General features: G+C 42.7%; 1 protein-coding gene across 2 annotated transcripts; it reads left to right on the plus strand.

The window, feature by feature from the left end:
• Positions 1 to 19875, plus strand: Casp3 (caspase 3). 2 transcript variants are annotated; one of them, XM_060381739.1, is made up of 7 exons: positions 1 to 130; positions 11119 to 11187; positions 13199 to 13323; positions 15036 to 15164; positions 15898 to 16073; positions 16333 to 16453; positions 18120 to 19875. In XM_060381739.1, exons 2-7 carry the CDS (start codon positions 11135 to 11137, stop codon positions 18347 to 18349), a joined length of 834 nt encoding a protein of 277 aa, XP_060237722.1. In that variant the 5' UTR covers positions 1 to 130; positions 11119 to 11134; the 3' UTR covers positions 18350 to 19875. The 2 variants fall into 2 exon arrangements, with proteins under 2 accessions (XP_060237722.1, XP_060237723.1); XM_060381740.1 differs by lacking the exons at positions 1 to 130; positions 16333 to 16453 and having other exon boundaries at positions 11124 to 11187; positions 18120 to 18185.
• Positions 19876 to 20839: the final 964 nt, after the last annotated feature.

Consider the following 20839-nt stretch of genomic DNA (forward strand, 5'->3'; position numbering starts at 1 on the left):
GAGGGAAGGGAGAGACCCGGGGGGGGCGGGCCGTGGGCGGGGCCGGGCGGTAGGCGGTGATTGCTGCGCCGGTGCTGGTAGGATCAAAGCAGAGCGTCCTGTTGTGCTGTGCGGAGCTTGCAGCGGTTCGGTGAGTGCTGGCTGCCCTGGCTCCTTCCCGGGCCTGCGTCGCCACCCCGAGCCGGCGCCCTCCGCCAGCCGGGTCTGCAGCTGCTTGGAGGAGGCCGGGGAAGACGGGCGATCTGGGCGGAGGATCCTTTGTGTTGCCTCCAGGCTTGCTCAGGCAAGCTCTGGAAGACACCGCCGCCAAGAGCGCCATCACGAGCTGGAAGCCCAGACTCGGGAGGCCGAGCCCGTGTCGCTGAGCCCAGTTGAACCGAGGCGGGACCCAGACCCTCGAGCCTGGCGCATGGGCCGCCCCGAGGCACTGAAGGCCGAAATCCGGATATCGCCCCGGGCACGGAGCTTCAGGGGCGGGAACGGGGCGGTGGGGGAGGGTGAGCCCTACGAGGGTGAGCCAGGAGGCCGAGGGGTGGGAGGTAGCGGGATCCTGGAGCCGCAGGCCAAGGCGTGGACCCGGGATCGGAGGATGGGTAGGGGAAGTTCTGCCCTGGTGCCTGGAGACCACCCTGATGCTGACCTTGAGGCTGGTTCTGAGGGACCCAGCCTCTACTGCACCAGTGTAATGTCTCTGTTTTGTTTTGTTTTCGGGTTCCCTGTGTGATTTTTGGGTCTTCCAGAGAGCTGATTTTAAGCATTGCTCCCCCAACTCTTTCTCACCCCGAAGCCTTTCGGGAATGCTCCAGCTCATTTCTTTGTTGGTCAAAGTCCCTGTAGGACCTGCATTGACATCCCTTGGCTTTGTCGGTTACTGACCCTTCCTACCCTTAAGCCCGATTTTGAGCAGCTGGATATTTACCTCATTCTTAGTTGAGTCACCCCAGGAAATGTCCTTCTCGGGCATCTCTCGCGGACCCCCGCTCCTTGCGCTGCTAGTCACCGAGCCTTGTAGACCTATGTGTCTGCAGATTTTTACCTGGCCCTTCAGCTGGCAGTCGCCGAGTCTGTGGACCGTCTACGTGCCTGTCAGATTTGTACCCACCTCCGGGCACTGCACCAGCCTCCTTGCCCTTCCCCAGTGCACCCTTTAAAGCCTGAACAAAAACAGCTTTCTAGGCGTTCGTGTTTCGTGTTTACCCTTGAAGCTTAAGGGTAAAACCCTGTTCTCCAACCCGGTTAGCAAACATTGGGTCTTGACTGCCCTCCCGCTCTCTTCTTGTGCCCTTTCCTTCCTTTTCCTCTTCAGCCCTCTTTGTCAACCTTCTTACCTTTTCTCCCCCGATACATTTGCTTATGAATAGGGACTGTTAAATGGGTTTCAGTTCTTAGTTAACGATTCGAAGTTAAATCTTCCCATTTCTTCCTTTGCATCAGGCATTTCCTGAGAGCAGCTGTTATATCCTCTACTTTTGCTTGTATACTGTTTCCCAACAAAACTGTAAGCCAACACCCGCTTCTTACTATAACTGCTCATCCATTTGGGAGGTGTGAAATGTGGAGTCATTGTAACAGTATGGGTATACAGAATAGCAGGAGGAGGTTTGCTAAGCTTGGGGGATTGTCCAGCCATTGGGAAGCCATTTTCAGTGTGTTATGGTGGCCATATGAACCAGACCAGAGAGGAAGATGATCCAGGCAATCCTGATGAGACTTGATAGGCTAGGGTCAGATGGGCAAGGGAGGAGGACTCCCCCTTTCAGTGGATGGGGGTGCGGAAAGAGAGTGAGACTTGGAGATGAGGGAGGGGTCTACACATAAAATGAATAAAAATGTGAAAAATAAATAAAAAAAAAGAATAAACTCAAAAAGAAAGGAAGGAAGAGAAATGTAAATCTTGAATCATTCCTGTCACAACCCAGTGTTTAAACTTTGGCTTTGAATTGCTGTCCAGCAGAATAAGGCTTTTGGAAAGCAAGAATGTGTTTCAATGAGTGACAGTTTATTGAAATGTAGCAATCAAACCTGAGCAGAGTAACAGAAGTGAAATACTGCAACTCATTAAATCAGATTGCTTTTGTCAGCCTTTTGCCTCCTGCCATGTTAAGAGCCCTGTCTTTATCTGATAGAAGCAATTAGAGTGCCACTCCACTGTTTCGCTTTCAGACCCAACACCACATTCACTCCAACCCATTCTAAGGTTACAACAGTCTTTCTTTCCTTCAAAGACCTTGCATTAGTTCTGGTCTTAGTGTGAGGTGATACTTTTAAAGTTCTACCTCAGTAATAGGGCTTTTAAACAAAAGATGTGGAAATTCTTAAGTACTGTTCTATATTCATTTATATATTAAAAACAACATATTGGAGAAGAAAGGATACTCTTGTTTTCTGAGCATCTGAGGCGAGGATCCATGAGGCTTACCAGCTCAGTCATAAATAAGTCATAATCCATATAGCTCATAGGGTTGTGGTAAAGATCAGAAAAAATAATGTGTTATTAAATGCTGAAGTGCTGCATGATAGTTTTTGTTTGTTTTGGCCTTTTTGTTTTCACCATCAATATTTCCTGTAGAGCTTCTTCATTCTGCTAAAATACAGTGAAATTATCTAATAAGGACTGAACGTGGGCTAGCATCTACCTTGCCGCCATCTTTTTAAAATACCAGTGACCATGGATATAAGCTCTGTATAGGGTAGGGTCTGCTTCTTCACTGCTTCACCCATTCAGTGTCTAATGCAACATCTGCATACAATTGATATTTGGTATATTATACAGTTATTTGTAACTTTTATAAAAGACGTTAAGGATCTTCCATTCTATACTTCAGCAACAACAAGACAATGTTTTCAAACAGGTCAGTAATTCTTGCATGTCCCCAAGAGCCTGTAAGTTCTTATAGGTGTGCAGGTTTTCTGTTTCTTCTTTTGTCCGTCCAGAAACGATCCTCTGAGGAGAGGCTGGGACAGTAAGTACCCCACATTCTTTCTGACTTGTGGCAAAGAGCTTCAGCAAGCTAGTCTGCCTCCCAGGTCTGTTCCAGAAACAAGAGACCAAGACGATTTATTTGTTCCTATGATACAACTGAACTGCTCACTGTATTTTTCTTTTCTAGTTTTTATCTTTAAAAGATTGGCTTTATCACGCTCAATGGCAACAGCCATTTCAGTGTATCCCCAAAGGAACTGAGATCAGAACTGACAGATACAGAGGGGGGAAAAAAAACAACCCACTGGTTACACTACAGATGAAATCCTTTCTTAAACAGACTGTTTTGAACAGGTGTTCTTTCTGTTTCATTTAATATGAAAGTGGGAGTCTTCTCTGACAGGTGGTAACTCTCCCGATGTTTCTCAGATTATTCTGCACAGATAGAGGTTGGCTTCACCTTCCTCCTGATAGGAAGCTAGGTAGACATAGGAAATATTTTAATGATGTTCACTGAATGGTTCACCAGATATTTTACATTTATAAGTACATTGCCCACTGGCCTGAGAAACATCATAATCATTAAATTACTGTTTTCTTCATTGCAGTAAGTGCATTATAGTTGACCTTCTGTATTTGTGAACTTTACCACCTGTAGGCAAAATTACGAAAGAATAGAAATTGAATCTGTCTTGAAATGTACGGACTTTTTATCATCTGAACAATACTATGTAAAGATGTTATGTTGTACTAGGTATCACTACTAATAAGTAGGAAGGATGCTTAGCTTATATGTAAATAATACACCATTTTATACAAAGGATTGGGACTTGAATTTGCTTCCTGAGGCAGGTCCTAAAGCCAGTCATCTACAAATACTGAGGAAGAACTGTATAGTCGATTTCATTTTTGAATGCTCCATTTCTGTCCTGCTGAATATGTTTTTAATCTCATCTTAATCAGAGCACCTGGGTTTATGGGGTTTTGTTCCCTCAAAATTAACTGTCGTGATGTCAGCCCCTATATGGTGCTGAGCAGTCCATAGACTATAGAGTGGAGTTTGCTGCGTGCAGCTGGAGTCTCTGTTCCTTAAAAAGTGATTAACCCTCTAAGTCCCATTTAACTAAAATCTAAAGTGGAGCCATTGTGCCTCGGTGTTATTGGGAAACCCAACTGAAAGTACCTGTGAACGGCTCCGTCTGACATATATGCACTGGAAGTACAAGGCACACTGTGGCTCCTACTTTGAAGTCTTCACTACTGAGTTTTTGAGTATTCCTGTTGACATGAGTCATATTTAAATGATGACTCGGAAATACGGAGCGCTGATTCTTGTGTGTCGGCGTGAGATCCAGAAAACTCTGAGGTCTGGACACCTTGCTTCATGAGGGGCCAGAACAGCCTGATGCTAGGGAACAGATTCTCCGATTAAGAATCTCCAAAATTTACGCTGGGGAAGTGGCCCAGAAGGTGAAGGGCTTGCTAGGCAAGCACAGGTTAACTAAATTCAGATCCCTAGCATTCATGAAAAATCTGGGTGTGGTGAGTTCTGGCTGTAATCCCATCAGAGATAGGCAGATCCCAGGACTCACTGCCTTAGTCTAGCCAATATAAAAAACTGTAGGTTCAGTGAGAGACTTTTGTCTTAAAAAAAATAATAATAAAGTAGTAGGCAAAAGAGGATATCAGAGGTCTGCCTTGGGACGCACACACACACACACACACACACACACCCTGTGCACAGGTATAGGCAGGCACACCATCACACTCATGCATATAACACACACACAAACCTAAAACTGCTTTATATTAACGTGACATTTCATTTCAAAGCCCTACCACAGGCAACCTGTCATCTGTCTGTGTTGTAATGGGTATTTGTCTTGTTTCAAGTTATTATTGATACATTACACCTCCTTAGAAATAATTCATGTTTCTCTGCTTTAATTCTGAAGATGACTTGTTCTACCTCACTCTACAGTTACAAGGAAAAACTGTCAAACAGCCTTGTAAATAGAGAACAAGTTCCAACTTTTCCCTCCTTTCAGGAAAATACACCCTGGAACAACAGTAAATTTATGCCAACAACATTTCTAAACTTGAACATCTGATTGCTGTTGATCTAGTAATCTAGGTATCCAGGAACTAGAGAAGTGAGTCTCAGTCCTAAATTTCAGAGTGTCATGCAAGGTCAAGTGCATTGCCTACAACTTCCTGGTGACCATTGAATGTATTTTCTAACATTTTCAGTTACTTGAATCTTAAACTGACACAGGGATCTTCAGAACAATCAGTGTTGAGTTGGTTGCTGAGCCAGAATGTATTGTTTTAAAGCTGTGTTGTTTGTTTTCTTTAATACCCTAAGCTCCCGCTATCATCTGGAACAGTCTACCTCTCTGAAGAGGCAGGGTTCTTTTTTTTTTTTTTTTTTTTGTTAATCCTTCAAAGATGAGATCACCATCCCTAGAATAATTTGTATCCAGCTGGGTATTAGCTAATGGAGATGAGGTAATGCTAAGAGTCTTTCCCAGGAGTGTGGATTTGGTACCTCATGTGGGAAAAGCAGATGATGACAAATAGAGTGAATGTACCTATGTCTCATGCTTGAAAGATTCTGATTTAGTGTAAGAAAAAATTTAGTGGTATATCAAGATGAACTGATAACTGAGACAATTTGCAATGGTCAAGGGCTAAGAATAAAAAAACCATATATTATGGGTTGTTTTTTTTTCTGAGAAAAAAAGGATTTCTGAGAAATCCTTATCAGATAGGAAGATAACATTTTAATTCCTGTTCTAGAAGAATTTACATATTTTTTTCATCCACCAGTTACTTTTAGTAAAAGAAATTCCATTGTTTTACGGCTGTTGTCAAAGTGATTGTAGTTACTTACATTAAGACTTATCTGTCTGAGTTTTTTTTTAACTTTCCATAATTGATTATAGGAAATTGGTTGGATATATGAAAAGGAAATGACTACTTAAAAGTCAACTAATCTATTTTGGGTGACCAGCAAGATGGCTGATCAAGTAAAGGTGCTTACTACCCAAACTGACAACCTGAGTTTGTGTCCCAGGATCCACTTGGTGGACAGAAAGAACTAGACACAGCTCCCAACGTTTGTCCTCCACACTCACAAACCTGCATGCACACCCTAAGTTATTTTTCAAATGTGGCTTAAGTCTTCCATTGGTCTGGGCCAGGAGCTTCTGGAAGCTGGTTATTATGAAGCTTGTATTAGGGCATACCAGTCAGAAGTAGGGAATAGTTTTATTCCATAGCTCTTTTTGCTTGCATGAGACAAAAGGCTATTAATTAACATTAAAACTCAGTTTCCCAGCTGGGCACTGTAGCAGCCTTTAATCCCTGCACTTGGGGAGGCAGAGGTAGGCAGATCTCTGTGAGTTTGAGACAGCCAAAGTCTACAAAGTGAGTTCCAGGGCAGCCAGGGCTGTTACACAGAGAAACCCTGTCTCAAAACAAAAACTTCAGTTTTCCAGTCTGAGTGACTGTACTATTTGTAGCTTTTGGACCTTGACGACTGGGGAGAACCAGTGAACACTCAGGGTTCCCAGCTTGCACTATGAATTCTGTATGGGGCAAACTCATGCAGAAGGTCAATTCGAGGCAGACTGTGAGGACGCTGGCAGAAACTGAAGATTCAAATTCAAAAGTTATCTGGTCCGAATTTCTAATAAAAGCAAAAAGGCTTTAAATTTCAGAGTAAGTTAGTATCTTAACTTGTATCTTAACTGCCCTCATTATTAACATTCCCCCACCAAAGTGGTACGTTTGTTAGAACTGATGAGCCTATGTTGACATCCTTATCACCCAAAGTCTTTTTGTTTGTCTTTCAAGACAGTGTTTCTTGTGTAGCCCTGGCTGTCCTGGCATTCACTCTGTAGATGAGGCTGGCCTCAAACCCAGGGAGCCACCTGACTCTGCCTCCCCAGTGCTGGGATTAAAGGCATGCACCACCACCAACCAGCCAGCCAAAGTCTTGGAGTCTACAGTAGGGCTCATTCTTGGGTCTGTCTGTTTGAAATTGGGGCAAACGTGTAACGACTTGTACCCACTACTGTTGCAACACAGGAAGTAGTTTCACTGCCTTAAAGCAACCTTTATGCTCTCTCCCATAACCTTGGCAGACACTGATCTGCGTTTTCGTTGTTTTCATGTTATAAAGTGGGAATGTCACTCTTAGCCCTTGCAAAGCTTCTGCTTTTTGTTTTGTTTTACAAGACAGGGTTTCTCAGTGTAGCCTTGGCTGCGCTATACTCACTTTGAAGACCAGGCTGACCTTGAACTCACAGAGATCCGCCTGCCTCTCCCATCTGTCAAAGCTGCTTCTTTGACTTACTTATAATCTTACAGTGTGCCATGTCTTCATGGGAGATGATGTGAGCATCTTATGCTTCTTTTATATCTCTGTTGAGGCCATTGTGCTCGCTCGCTCTTTCTCTTTCTTTCTTCCTTTTTTCTTTCATTCTTTCTTCTTTCTTTCTTTCTAACTACACATTTTCTATTGATTGACCAACGTAAAGATTATATTCTCATAGGCCAAAGAGTTTGCTAAACCCTTTATGTTATAGCTACCTTTTGTCTAGACTTCTCAGTGATGCTGTACTGTTCTCTAGTTAATCAAATTAACTCTTGTTTCTCAATCACAGATTGCTAAGTGTTTTAGCTTGTGGTCTGCCCACTTCGCAGAGGCAGAGCTAGTGATAAGTTGATCTCTGTGATAGTTCTAGTTCATGGAAATTTGAGGTTTCTTAGTACTTAACACATTTATTATCCATAAGAAAGAAAAAGAAAGACAAAGATGAATGGCTGTTTTCTTGATAGAAGAGTACCCTTCTTTTTTTTCCCACTCTTTTGGACTTATAAGATTGTGTAGCCCATCTTAGAACTTGCTGGACAAATCAGACTAACCTCTCTGTCTCCAGAGTTTTGAGATTATGGATGTGTGCTACAATGCCTGACCATTTTTGTTCTTGTTCTTGAAATAGGGCTGGGGACTGAAACTGACTAGCACAATCCTGGTGTCATGGCCTGCTATGGTTGACATTATTTTATAAAATAATGTTTGATACTATTTTCTAACGTTGAAACAGCGTTATAAAAAATTAGAACAATAAGAATATTACAAAGTGAATAAATTGTCAGCAATCCTACCACTCAGTCTCTACTAATAAATATAGTAAAATGTTAAAGAGATCGTGGTGGGTTTCTGTACTCTTATTTTTACTTAACCTTATATTGTTAGCATTTGTGTCATTAATGAGTGATTCAAGAAAACATTCAAAGAAAATAGATGCAGTAACTTGAATGGATGTACCATAACAGTTATGTCTCTGTACACACACTCCCAGCCTTTATGAATAATGCATTCTTCAATTTCCTTACTCCCCTACCTTCCAGGGTATTTTTAGACACTGGCTAGTCCATTTACTACATCAACCTTCACAGGTTTTATGAGAAAATGGTGGGAACCTCCCAAAATATTCTCAGGAGGTCTTACCAATTTATGACCCTCCCACTGGTAGGAAAATGCCTCTCATGCACACTTGCCAGCTTTATATCCAATTCTGTTTTGGCCTTACTTGGTATTGTTGTCCACAAGAAACTAAGGGGGACCATTTGAAGTTTCTTGTGTCGTCATTTGGCTTCTGAATATTAAGGAAGTGAATGCTATTCTGTGAGAAGTACTAAGTCCTTCTCTTTATCACCCTCAGCCTGTCTGTTGCCTCAGCTAGTACGGGACCTGGGACTCAGTGGTAGAGCACTTACTTATGCCTGAGGCCCTGCGTTTGATCCTCAGTACCACCTAAAAAGAAAAAAATAAAATATTTTGCTTTTATTTTCTTTACTGTGGATGTGTTTGCCTCTTCTTACCTGGGTGAAATTCCATATGTAGGCTAGACATCCTTTTGCATTCCTTTAGAAACCCCAGGCTTTCTCTGCTCCTGCTTTATTAGTTTCCCATTTCTCACAGGCCTAAGTAACAAGGCTTAACAAGGCAGACCCAGGAGTATCCTCTACCCCTCATTTCCATCATGTTCTGGTTCTCTCTTCTTATTCAGAGCCAAGCAGGAAGGAGTGTTTTCCTGCTAATGGGAAGAGTTGTTTATATTGTTGCTTCTCTCGACCCAGGACAACGCTTGGTTCCTTTAGATACAATTTTCAAAAAAGTTTAAATCTGGCTGTTCAAATAGAGTGTGAAGCCATGTCAAAAATGTACTCAGCTACTCGTTAGTCAATGGAGCCAATAACATGTTAAATCCAGTTCTGGGGAGAATTGGAGAAACAGGAAAACCTAAATAGCTGAGTGTGTATTTTTTTCTATACACAAAAATCACTCTCATAGCTACTTTTTACGGCTTAACTTCCTACAAAGTTGTAAACCTGGCCAATGGTGAGTTATGCAGAGAATATGCCCTGGAGAACCCAATAATCCCTGAGAATCCTCTGGGTAGCACCAGCATGCTACTGAAATAGTATCTAGTCATTTATTTGGCCTGGACAGTTTCTCCTAACAGTCCCCACTCTAGCTGTGACATGTTTTTATGAAGCCAGTGGCCTCCTGCCCTCATTTAAATTGGCCTCCTGGCAAGGCCGGAAAAGGTGAGCATTCCTGAAAGGCTTCTGAGAGTTTTGGCACTCTACATCCATCCAATTTGCTCTGCTCTTGGCTCCTCTGCTAACTCCACTTCCTCTAATCAGCTTCTAAATAGCGGGATGCCCAGACTCTCACCTGTTAAGCTCCAGTTCCTCCATCATCTATCTCCCTGGAGTAATCCAGATGGCTTCTCACTGGCCCGTGTGTTTCCATTCTGACCTTCTGGAATTGATTCTCCACCCAAGCAGTCAGAGTGTGCCCCTTGGGTTTACATTTAATGTTCCAATGTTCTCTCCTTGTTACTGGTCCCAAGACCATGTGATCTCACATTTCCTGGGTATCTCCCTGCCCCAGCACTAGTCAAACTGGTCTTTCTGTACTTTGAGTAAAACAAATAATTCCCAGGCCTTTGATCTACCTGATACCACCGCCACCACCAGGGGAGTGGTAGGAGGAGGGCAGCTTCCACTGTCAACTGTCTGCCTCTGTGTCATTCAGAGCTCTGTAAATGTCACCTCAGAGATGACCCTGCCCACCTAGCTAAAGTAGCTTACACCCCCAGTTTCTCTTCTTTCTAGAATTCAAGTTTCCTGAAGGTAGGAACGTGGGCCAAAGTGTATGCTCTTTAAATATTCGCTTGCCGACTAAAAGCACGGTGCCTCCCAGTTGGGCTCACTTCCCGTGGTTTTCTAGAAAACTTACATAGGAATGCAAACCACTGACTGGTCTTTGAAGGCCAAGGAAGCACTGTCCTCTTTCTTCTGTGGTTACCCTGAAGTGCCATCGCTTCCTCTTCTCTGTATTCTTTCTCTGCTGTTCCCAAAGGCACACCAGACCTGGGGAAGGGTAGGAGGAACTTAGCTTTAGAGCCTTATTTTAGTGGAGTTCTAGCATTTCTGATCTTAATATAGGACTAAGGTTACAAGTTATATTTTGATTAAACTATTGATATATCCAGGGATTCTAGAGTCTAGAGATTCATTCAAGACTTTTAGTCCTGGTTTTATCTCTCGTTTCTGTTTGTCTTGTCTTCTTGATTTGGGGAGGTATAATACCATACCAAATATCTTTCCTTCTGGAGAACTCTAAAACTAAGTGAGGAACTGTCTTCCTTAGCATAGCAGATGAGGAAAAGTGCCCTCACGTGTCTTGTATTTTGGACAAAGTCACAGCATTGACAGTCAAGTTTCTGACTAGGAGAGTCTAGAGGTTTGGCTTTCACCATCGTGGTATAGTGCTGTGTGAGCTTTACTGTGTGGTTAGTATTTGAGTTTGGTTTTACTTGCATTGAGGTGTTGATTTGTTGGCTGACCAAGGAAATAATATCTGTTTTGATTGACAGACACACAAATGGGGGTGGGGGAGACTGAGCTACACACCCTTCATAGTTAAGGAAGAACAAGAAAGGAGAAAGGACCTATACTGGTGTGCCATTGCAAAGGATCCTTCTCCTCGCATCAGGACCAATATTACTGCATGCAAAACAAGAACTCCAGGAGAAATAAGTGTGGCATTATAATGCAGTGTTTCTAAAAAGACTTGTTATAAGTAACTTCTCTTTTTTTTTATATTCTAGTTAAGAAAAAGTGACCATGGAGAACAATAAAACCTTGGTGGATTCGAAATCCATTAATAATTTTGAAATGTAAGTGTTTATTTATTTTTATCTGTTGTTGGTTTAAGGCAGGTTCTCTACCTACCCCAGGCTAACCTGCAGCAGGTAATCCAGGCTGGCTTCAAACTTGTGATGGTCCTCTGACGTCTGTTTTCTAAGGGCTAAAATAATCGGCAAGAGTCATCTTGCCTGGTGAAATTGGTGTAAATGCAAGTCTGCATAGTCAGAGAAAGATGGGTTTGTGTAATATCGCCCCCTTTGAGGAATAGGGAAGCACAGGGGGAAAGGGCTTTCAAACCAGAGAGAACGGGCTGCCTCCTGCCTCTGACAGCTGTGCATCTCTGATTCCCATCCAGAGGGCAAGGCGGTGTGTGTGTGTGTGTGTGTGTGTGTGTGTGTGTGTGGACTATAGTGTACTTGTGGAGCTCAGAGTCCAACTTTTCCTTTTATCTGCTGCCGAGAACCCTAAACCAGCAGCCAAGCCTCTACCTAGTCTCGACCTCCATCTTGCAGCAGGAGTGCTGTGAATACCAAGTATGCCAGCACCTAGAGCAGCGCTTCTCAACCTTCCTAATGCTGCGACCCTTTAATACAGCTCCTGCTTTATAACTGTAGTTTTGCCTCTGTTCTAGGCCGTAATGTTTATCTGGCGTGCAGGCTATCTGCTGATATTCGATACCTTTGTGAAAGGGTCATTTGACCCCCCCCCCAAAGGGGTTGCAGCCCGCAGGTTGAGAGCAACTGACTTTGAGCTTTTTATGTGGTTTCCCAGGATTGAACTCAGGCCGTTAGGGTTGCATAAGAAACGCCATTGCCCGCTGGCTTGTCTCCCTGGCCTATAATTCCTAAACACTATGAATTCATTTCTGTTTCACATAAACTTTATACATGTATCCCCAAGCTAATTTTATATGATATTTTTAGTATGCCTGTGTTTTGAAAGTGAAAGTATTGGGCTTGGTGTGGATCATGTTGTGGCATCATGTTGGCATTCAAATACTGTCCAGTTTTGGAGCATTTTCTGATTCTAGGTTTTGGAATAGGAATGCACAGCTTGTACCTGTGTGACCTCATTTTCTCTGTAAAATGTGGGGCCTTAGATATAATGGCTCTTTTGTCTGACCTTGACCCCTTCATTTACTGCTTTTAATCTCTCTCCACCATTATTTTTAGAATTGTGTAAAACAGAAGATACTCTTATGTGTCCATAACAGTGTTGATGTTTGGCTGTTTCTAGACATGGTTTCTAGAGTCCTCTAGGTCATGGGTCAGGCTTGTTTGTGCGCAGTTTCTGTCACATTTATTGGAATATAGTCACACATTTACGAGCATATTGCCCTGAGCAAGTTTCACCCAGCCAAATTGAGCCTCTGCTCGAGGACAGCCCATGAGCCAAACTGCTTGATATCTGGACTTTTAAGAAAATAATTACTGGCCTCTGGTCTCCCTCACTAATATTTGTATGTAAGTGACTTCCATATGAGTATTTTCAAAGACTTGTGATGGTTCGTCATGTATTAAGTTATTCATTGGTTCAGCTCACGGAGTGTAAGGACTCTATGAGTCCTTACACTTAGTGGGGGTTTTAGATAAGAGGCCCACCCAAGGCCAGCCTAGGATAGCAAGACTACCTCAAAAAACAAAATCTTAAAGAACTGTACTTTTATCACAAAGGAGAAGTTATTTCATACAATGTTATATATTTTTAAAGATATTAGGCTTTACAGGAAAACCTTCCACTTTGACTCCAACACAAGACTGGAACACCCTCCATCACTTAGCCTTGGTGGGTCATTTCCTCATCAGGCAAATGGGTTTTTGCGAATGTGTTTTGTTTTTTGTTTGTTTGTTTGGTTGGTTTTTTTGATGTTGTTTTGTTTTTTGCCTTAGTGCTGTGAAATTTGAATGAAGGAAGGATGAAACACGAAGTTGGGTACATTGATAGCCTTAAACAAATGTTAACTGTTCATATGAGTCATAAAAGTTATGTTAATAGAATTGTCACTTCTGCCTTTATAACTATTGCTTGATTTCCGTGCAGAAAGACCATACATGGAAGCAAATCAATGGACTCTGGAATATACCTGGACAGTAGCTACAAAATGGATTATCCTGAAATGGGTGTATGTATAATAATTAATAATAAGAACTTCCATAAAAGCACTGGTATGTATCTAACATGATTTTTAAATATGGAAAGCAATATGTGTGTTATGAGTCAGTAAGCTGATACAGAAAACCCACAAAGTAGACACACACTAGAACCTTAGAGGTCCTATATACAGTATGACCTCCTCTTCCGTGTTGAAAACATCTGTCTCTTGACACTTAAGTAAAAGCCTGGATTCTGCTGCTGCCCAACAGAGCCAGCACCTTAAGTGCTGTGAGTGATGGGAGAGGGAAAGGTTTCATAAGCAACAAGGTGGCAGGAATGAAGATGAATGACTGGCACCTGAGGTCCTCTGCCCTGGGGCAGCTGAGAAAGTGTCTCTAGGGTCCTCTGCAGAAGCCCTTAACTCACAGCCTCAGGCAAGTGGGCCCTAAGGTCACTTCTTAGCCGGCTCTTAAATACAAATTAGGGCCTCTTATCTCAGGCTTGGGGTTGCTAGGTTATGCCTATCCTGTGCCACATTCCCCATTTGCAGGGCTGTGTGGCTCCAGGCACATTCTGCTGTGTTTACAGCTCCTGCTTAATTGAGGCCCTCACCCCAACCTGCGCACAGCGAAAGCAATGGTGTTTAAACTACCTCTACAGATAGTCATTAAGATATGACTCATTAAGGTATGGCTTGTGCTGTAGATCCACCACATGCCAGTGGAAGGCTGTCCATCCAAGAATATATGGGCAGCAGAAAGTGGACCTGATAGGTTTTTGTTGTTGTTTTGTTTTATTGTTTTGGTTTTTAGGTATTGCTGTTTCGTTGTTTGGGATAGGGTTTCTCTGTGTAGCCCTGGCTGTCCTTGAATGCAAGAGAACCCCCTGCCTCTGTCTCCCAAGTACTGGGACCAACGGTGAACACCGCCACCTCCCCACCTCTCTTCTGTCTTTTACATGCATGCTAAGTGCAGAGCATCCCAAGAGCAGGTTACTCGGCTCATTTGTATTCTACATCCCTCATGTGTACAGATGAAGCTAGTAAGAAGCATCTTGTGATGGTTGGAAGGGCTGAATGTTACCCACGAAGCAGAATATCTGATAAACAGGCCTAATCTGATCATATTTGTGGATTTTTTTCTGAAAGGATATACAAGCAGCACTGTGCCTTACAGCTGATTCAACATAGAACAAATAGTGTCTATGAGTGAACTATATAAACAAAATTAAGATCACACATTTTTTTCTCTTTCTAAAATTATTTACTAGATATTATGTTGCATGGGAAAAAAATCAGCAAGTTTTTAAAAGCCAATGACTTATTTCCCCATGGCCTTAGAAAACATTCAACGTGAACTGGGCATAGTGCCCAGTGCCTATAATCTCGGCACTTGGGAGGATTATTATGACAAGACTAGGTTGAGCTACATTGTAAGACTTTGTCTATGAGTGAATGAATGATGAATAAATGAATGGGATGGCAACATTGTGCTCCATCACATAAATGGACCACAGTTTATCAAACAAACCTCTATTGGCAGGGCTCTGAAGTCCCCTTATTTTCACTGGTGATGCTGCTGTGGAGGGGAGCCCGGCCCCGACAGCTTGCAGCAGCTAACACAGTCAAGTGTTTCGTGTGCTAACAGGGTATGATCTAAATAAGCAGGGTTTTTTTAACATTTACAAGGAAGAGTTCGTTGGTTGTGTGAATTGCTGCACGGCTCATCTGATCTCAAAGCATTCGTTCTTTTAAAATGCACTTAAGAGTTTTTTCTGTCCCAAGGAATGACACCTCGGTCTGGAACTGATGTCGACGCGGCCAACCTCAGGGAGACGTTCATGGGCCTGAAATATGAAGTCAGGAATAAAAACGATCTTACTCGGGAAGAAATTGTGGAATTGATGGATAAAAGTAAGAAATAACTAATTAAAAGAACGGCCTTCGGGAGCTTCTGGGTGCAGGGGACAGCAACTCCCAACTGGTCAAAGGACTGAGATTAGCATCTGCAGAGCTCAGCCATGGCTCACACACCTATACCCCAACCCCTCCACACACCCGAGGCTTAGATCAGAGAAGATGGAGCAGAAAGAGTTAGAGCCAGAGGTTGGGGAGGGCCATGACAAAAACGCTGCACTCAAGAACTCATTCTTACATGGAAGAGACAGGGGTTCATGAGCCCCTACCTCTAGCTTAGGGAGCTATTGACGGTTGGTGGCTGCTGGAGGAGGGAGAAGAGTGAGAGTCCATTTTATTTAATGGTGTGGTCCCTGGTAGGCTGACCATGCCCCAGTGAATAGCCCCATAGAGCTAAGAAAGAAAAATTAATCATGCCACCCCCTAAAGCGTTTCCAGATATGCTGTGCCTATGTTAGATTCGGATATGCTTGTAATTCTATTCTCAGTTTCTTCATCTCGTCAAATAACTGCAAACATGCTGTAAAACACTGACCCCAGAACTCAGGAAGCTAAGGCAGAAAGATCATGAATTCAAAGCCATCTTGGTCCAATTAGAAAACTAGAAATAAATCAGACAACCGCAAGCTCTTTGCCATAGTCTCTTCCAGGGTGCTAATGTTTTACATAAAGCTACAAAGTGCTTTTCTGGTTTTGTGTTGTTTTACATTGTCTCCAAACATCTTTCCAGTTTCTAAAGAAGATCATAGCAAACGGAGCAGTTTTATTTGTGTGATTCTAAGCCATGGTGATGAAGGAGTAATCTATGGAACAAATGGGCCTGTTGACCTGAAAAAATTAACTACTTACTTCAGAGGGGACTACTGCCGGAGTCTAACCGGAAAGCCGAAACTCTTCATCATCCAGGTAGCGCATTACTGAGCAGCTTGGTGTTCAGCGAAGAAGAGATGAACTTTTAACAGTATTTACTTTTTGTTCTGGGGCTACAGAACGGTTATATTTTTTTTAAGGTGCCATTTAGAAAATAGGGAGTATTATTTCAATATCCCTCTTTAATGTCAGAAAGACTCACCAGTTTTTACACAACCCTCATACTTTTTTTAAATGTAAATTATGTGTGTCCACATGTATTTTTTAAAAGAAAAGCTCGTTTTCTCGCATGCAGGCCTGCCGGGGTACAGAGCTGGACTGTGGCATTGAGACAGACAGTGGTACTGATGATGACATGGCATGCCAGAAGATACCGGTGGAAGCCGACTTCCTGTACGCTTACTCCACAGCGCCCGGTAAGGCACGTCAAAGGAACGTTATGTGTGGGTTTTTGAGTAATTAAATTGTGACTAATTATAGAGCTGAACAGTAAAATCTATGTTCTAAAGGCTATTAAGATTTTTATATACCCCAGACCAAGACTGTTACATCTCTGAAACATCTTATCTTAGTTCCTTTTTTAATACCGTGACTGAACGCCATGACCAAGGCAACTTAGAAAAGAAAATGTTTGATTTGTAGCCCGTGCTCGCAGAGGATGAGAGACTGTGACCCTCCCAGCAGGAAAGCAGGGGTGGGGGTCAGGGGCCACTGCAGTAGACAGCTAGGCTTACATCTCCAGCTACAAGCACAGCACAGGGCAGAGAGAGCTAACTGGGAGTGGAGTGGGCTTCTGAAACCCCAAAGCTCACCTGAGACACGTCCTCCATCAAGGCCACACCTCCTAATCCTTCCCAAAGAGTGCTACCAACTGGGGACCAAGTGTTCAAACGTATGAGCCCGCGGGGGCCACTCGAACACAAACCACCGCACACACAGAGGCGGCATTAAGTCTGTGGGTGTGGACCCGTATGTATATATGTGCATGTCATTGTAGGAGAAAACCCACTCAAATAAATCTGTTAAAATAAATAAATAGAACCTTGTTTATTTTTATCTACTGTTGTCTTTCCAAACAGTGTGCTTCTAAGCTAAACACAATGAGTCCCACAGTTAATCTGAAACTAAATACAAAAAAAAACTACAATATTTTTTCCTTCCTTGGCTTTTTAAATCCTGTTTATTATATTCATCCACATAACTTATAGGCAAACTGGTGGCATTTCTTTAAAGTGTGCATATGTCTAGGAGGCTGAGGTATACAGCTTAAGTAGTTAAGAATGTGTCTTACCCACGCAGAGAACCTGGGTTCAGATCCACATATCCACATGGGAGTTCATGACCACCTTTAAGTCTGGTTCCAGGGGACCTGGCTCCGTCTTCTGATCTCCATGGCATCAGACACTCTGTGCTGCACTTACATACATGCAGGCAAGGAACTCAGACACGTAAAATGTATCAGTCTAAAGAAACAGTTTAAAAGTATGTGCATATGAGTAATTAATTTCTTTTCTGTCTCAGCCTGTATTAAATGCAGATTAGTTCTGATTGAAACACCATGGTCCCATTTGAATGTCTTTACTTTTGTATCTTCATGTCTTCCCCACCTTCACCTGTTTTCTTTATGGGAAAGAGAACAGACAGTAAAACTCAGGAATTCAATGGCAGTTAGTCCATAACTGCACCCCTCGTTTTTCTGCTGCTAGCAGTGAAGTATGTGTAGTTTATATTTTTCTTCTCAAAATCATTTTTCTGGAGACCAAAGGTATTGATTTTTTCCTTTTTTGTTTGTTTGTTTGGTTTTTTTGTATTTGTTTTTTCAAAGACAGAGTTTCTCTGTGTGTAGGTTTGGCTGTCCTGGAACTCATTCTGTAGACTAGGCTGGCCTGAAACTCAGGGATCTGCCTGCCTCTGCCCCCCAAGTGCTGGAATTCAAGGCCTGTGCCACCACTGCTGTCTTTTTCCTTTGTATGGCTTATAAAACTGTGGAAGCCTATGTTTATTTTTATTGTTGTAGTTATGCAACACTGTATAGAATCTGCTGAAACGATGATATGGCATGCTCTATATTTTGCCTCACAGGTTACTATTCCTGGAGAAACTCAAAGGACGGGTCCTGGTTCATCCAGTCTCTCTGTGCCATGCTGAAACTGTACGCACACAAGCTGGAGTTCATGCACATTCTTACTCGCGTTAACCGGAAGGTAGCGACGGAGTTTGAGTCCTTCTCCCTTGACGCCACTTTTCATGCAAAGAAACAGATTCCGTGTATTGTGTCTATGCTCACAAAAGAACTGTACTTCTATCACTAGAGATGATTGGGGGGGTGGGCACTGTTTCTGCTCTTTTTTGTTGTTGTTGTTGTTGTTTTACTGCCAAATGAGGAAACGGTGTCAGGGAGACTTTATTTCTCATCTGAATCAAATCTGATGTTCCACAGCGTGCTTTGCACCATGCCACTGCCCTAGCAATAGAGCCGCAAGGCAGCTACCTCAAGATCAACATCAGGTAGTTGAAATGCATTTAATTAGGAACAGAAAAATGTCAATAACGGTACTATCATTGTGGAGGAAATTACAAATTTACCATTTTTATAGTTAGCAGGATTTGGTGATCATAGGAATTTTGAAGTAATCATGAGGAGGTTAAACTTTGCAGTGACGATTTTATACTCCCTACACACATTAAGAAAGTCATTCTAGTTTTCCTTGAACTGTAGAAATGATATTGTCAAATGAAATGTCCTAGAGCTTGAATCCGTGAGGAGAGTCAAAGGCTTGAACCCTGATTTTGGAAGTGAAGCGTGGGGCCAGCGTAGCATACATTGTAGCTACTGGTTTTGTGACATTCGTCCTGAGCACGTATTTGTTATTTAAAAAATCATGTTTTATTATTGAAAAAAAAGATACATGAGTATTTATGTGAGAGGAGAAACAAGAGCAAACTCAGTTGACTCTTTGAAGGCCACCATGCATCAGTGGCGGACAGATGGCAAGGTGCTGAGGTCTACCAGCATTGTGTCTTCCCTGTTCTTACACAAATCAACCTAGTTTTACAGACCAGCAAAATATCTAAAGAGCAGCTACCTAACAGCCTCAAATTGTTGATTATTAGAATGCAATAAAGAAATCCCACAGGAACATACTGAAATACCAGTTGTAAAATAGAATGTAAGAAAAGGAGAAATGAATCTACTGTAATTGAAGGGATGTTTAAGCCTGAGCAGAGACATGGCAGAGCCATGGGCACACCTTCAGAAAAGAACCGCCAGCTGGACCCAGCTCGTGAGTACCGGTTTCTGTGGATGACGTCTCCAAGGTCCAAGTCACCGCGTGAGAAAGTGAGCCAGATCAGAAACCTTTAAAGAAGGGCTTTCCCACAGGGGTGAGAGTTCACTGAGCTCCTTGTACAGATATACGCATGCTGACTTTTCTGTTGAAGTTTACAATAAAAGCAAAGCAATGGTGCTATCTGTATTGTCACCAGAAGTTAGAAGACCATGGCACACAGGACTTGGAAAGCATCCAGTCGTGGGCCTTGCAGCCCACATGGGCAAGATGAGGTTCGTCCTCATCAGGGAGGCTGTGCTCCAGGCTTCCTGGTTCATGGAGGTGCTGAGTCATTGCTGGCTATCCTGATGTGTCCAGTGCTTTGCCCAAAGAAAGGAAGGAACTCACATTTATAATCAATAGATTCTTGTCTAGACTGGATCTATTAACTCTTTCTAAGTAAATGTAGCATGTGGTGGTATTTTAAAGTGTGTTCCCATGTGACAATTTTATAAAAGTTTGTTATCTTGCATTTTTTATTTCAAAACATAAATTCAGATTTAAAATTATCAGTGGATTTGAGTTTTTTGTTGTTGATACTTTTGATGCTGTGATAACTAAGTGAAAGTTAAAATAGTTTGAGTCCAGAGCTTAGTTTGGGAGCATCGAAGACGATGGAGGCAGCAGGGCCCTCATCTAGTATTTTTGAGGTGTTGGTGAGTGACAAGATCTCAGAGAGGATGGCTATGGCTTAAACCCAGGGAAAAAAAAATGAAGAAAGGCTTTGGGGGAAGTGGGGAGAGGGTCTTCTCTTTCAGTGTTTACATAAAAACCATATCTGCTATAAAATTGAGAAGACTGGATCAAGGAACTCCTATTTCCAAGAAGCAGAGTGCTGTGAATGTTTTTGTTCACTTTTTTAAGCCTGGGGAATGGAGAGATGGCTTAGTGGTTAAGAGCACTGGCTGTTGTTCCAGAGGACCTGGGTTTGAATCCCACATGGCAGCTAGCAATTTTCTATAACTAGCTCCAGGGGATCCTTAGGGTTTTTTTTTATGCACATGGTACATAGGCATACACACCAGCTAAACACCCACACACATAAAATAAAGACAAACCTTTAAAACATCTGTAGCTCTCTAGTTTTGGGGCTATGTGGGGCAGTCTCAGATGTTAGAAAGAAAAGATGGGAGCTATGGGGGTGGGAGCAGCTGACTGGATAAAGGGATTCCCCAGCAAGGACAAGGACCTGAGTTTGGTCCCCAGCATCCACGTTGAAACCGAGTGTGGAGATTCACGCTTGTAATTCCAGCACTGATGGAGAGGAGTGAGATCTTGAGGCTCCCTGGCCAGCCAGCCTAGCCCACACATGGCAAGCTCCAGGCCAGTGTGCTCAGCTGCTGGGGAATGATGCCCAGTGCTAACCACTGGCCTACACATACATCATAATTTCCATCATAATAAGAGGAATGTAAAATAGCATCACCTACCACACCGACAGGTATTACCCCAGTGCTGGAGTTACGGACATGT

This window comes from Meriones unguiculatus, chromosome 4 (genome assembly GCF_030254825.1).
Source record: "Meriones unguiculatus strain TT.TT164.6M chromosome 4, Bangor_MerUng_6.1, whole genome shotgun sequence".
NCBI classification, from domain to species: domain Eukaryota; kingdom Metazoa; phylum Chordata; class Mammalia; order Rodentia; family Muridae; genus Meriones; species Meriones unguiculatus.

What these genes read in the sequence shown, in the direction of transcription:
- Casp3 (XM_060381739.1), top strand. Translation starts at nt 11,135, where the DNA reads ATGGAGAACAATAAAACCTTGGTGGATTCGAAATCCATTAATAATTTT. An exon ending in TGTGGAATTGATGGATAAAA is followed by an intron (nt 15,165 to 15,897) that starts GTAAGAAATAAC and finishes ACATCTTTCCAG; the next exon opens with TTTCTAAAGAAGATCATAGC. An exon ending in CGCTTACTCCACAGCGCCCG is followed by an intron (nt 16,454 to 18,119) that starts GTAAGGCACGTC and finishes TTTGCCTCACAG; the next exon opens with GTTACTATTCCTGGAGAAAC.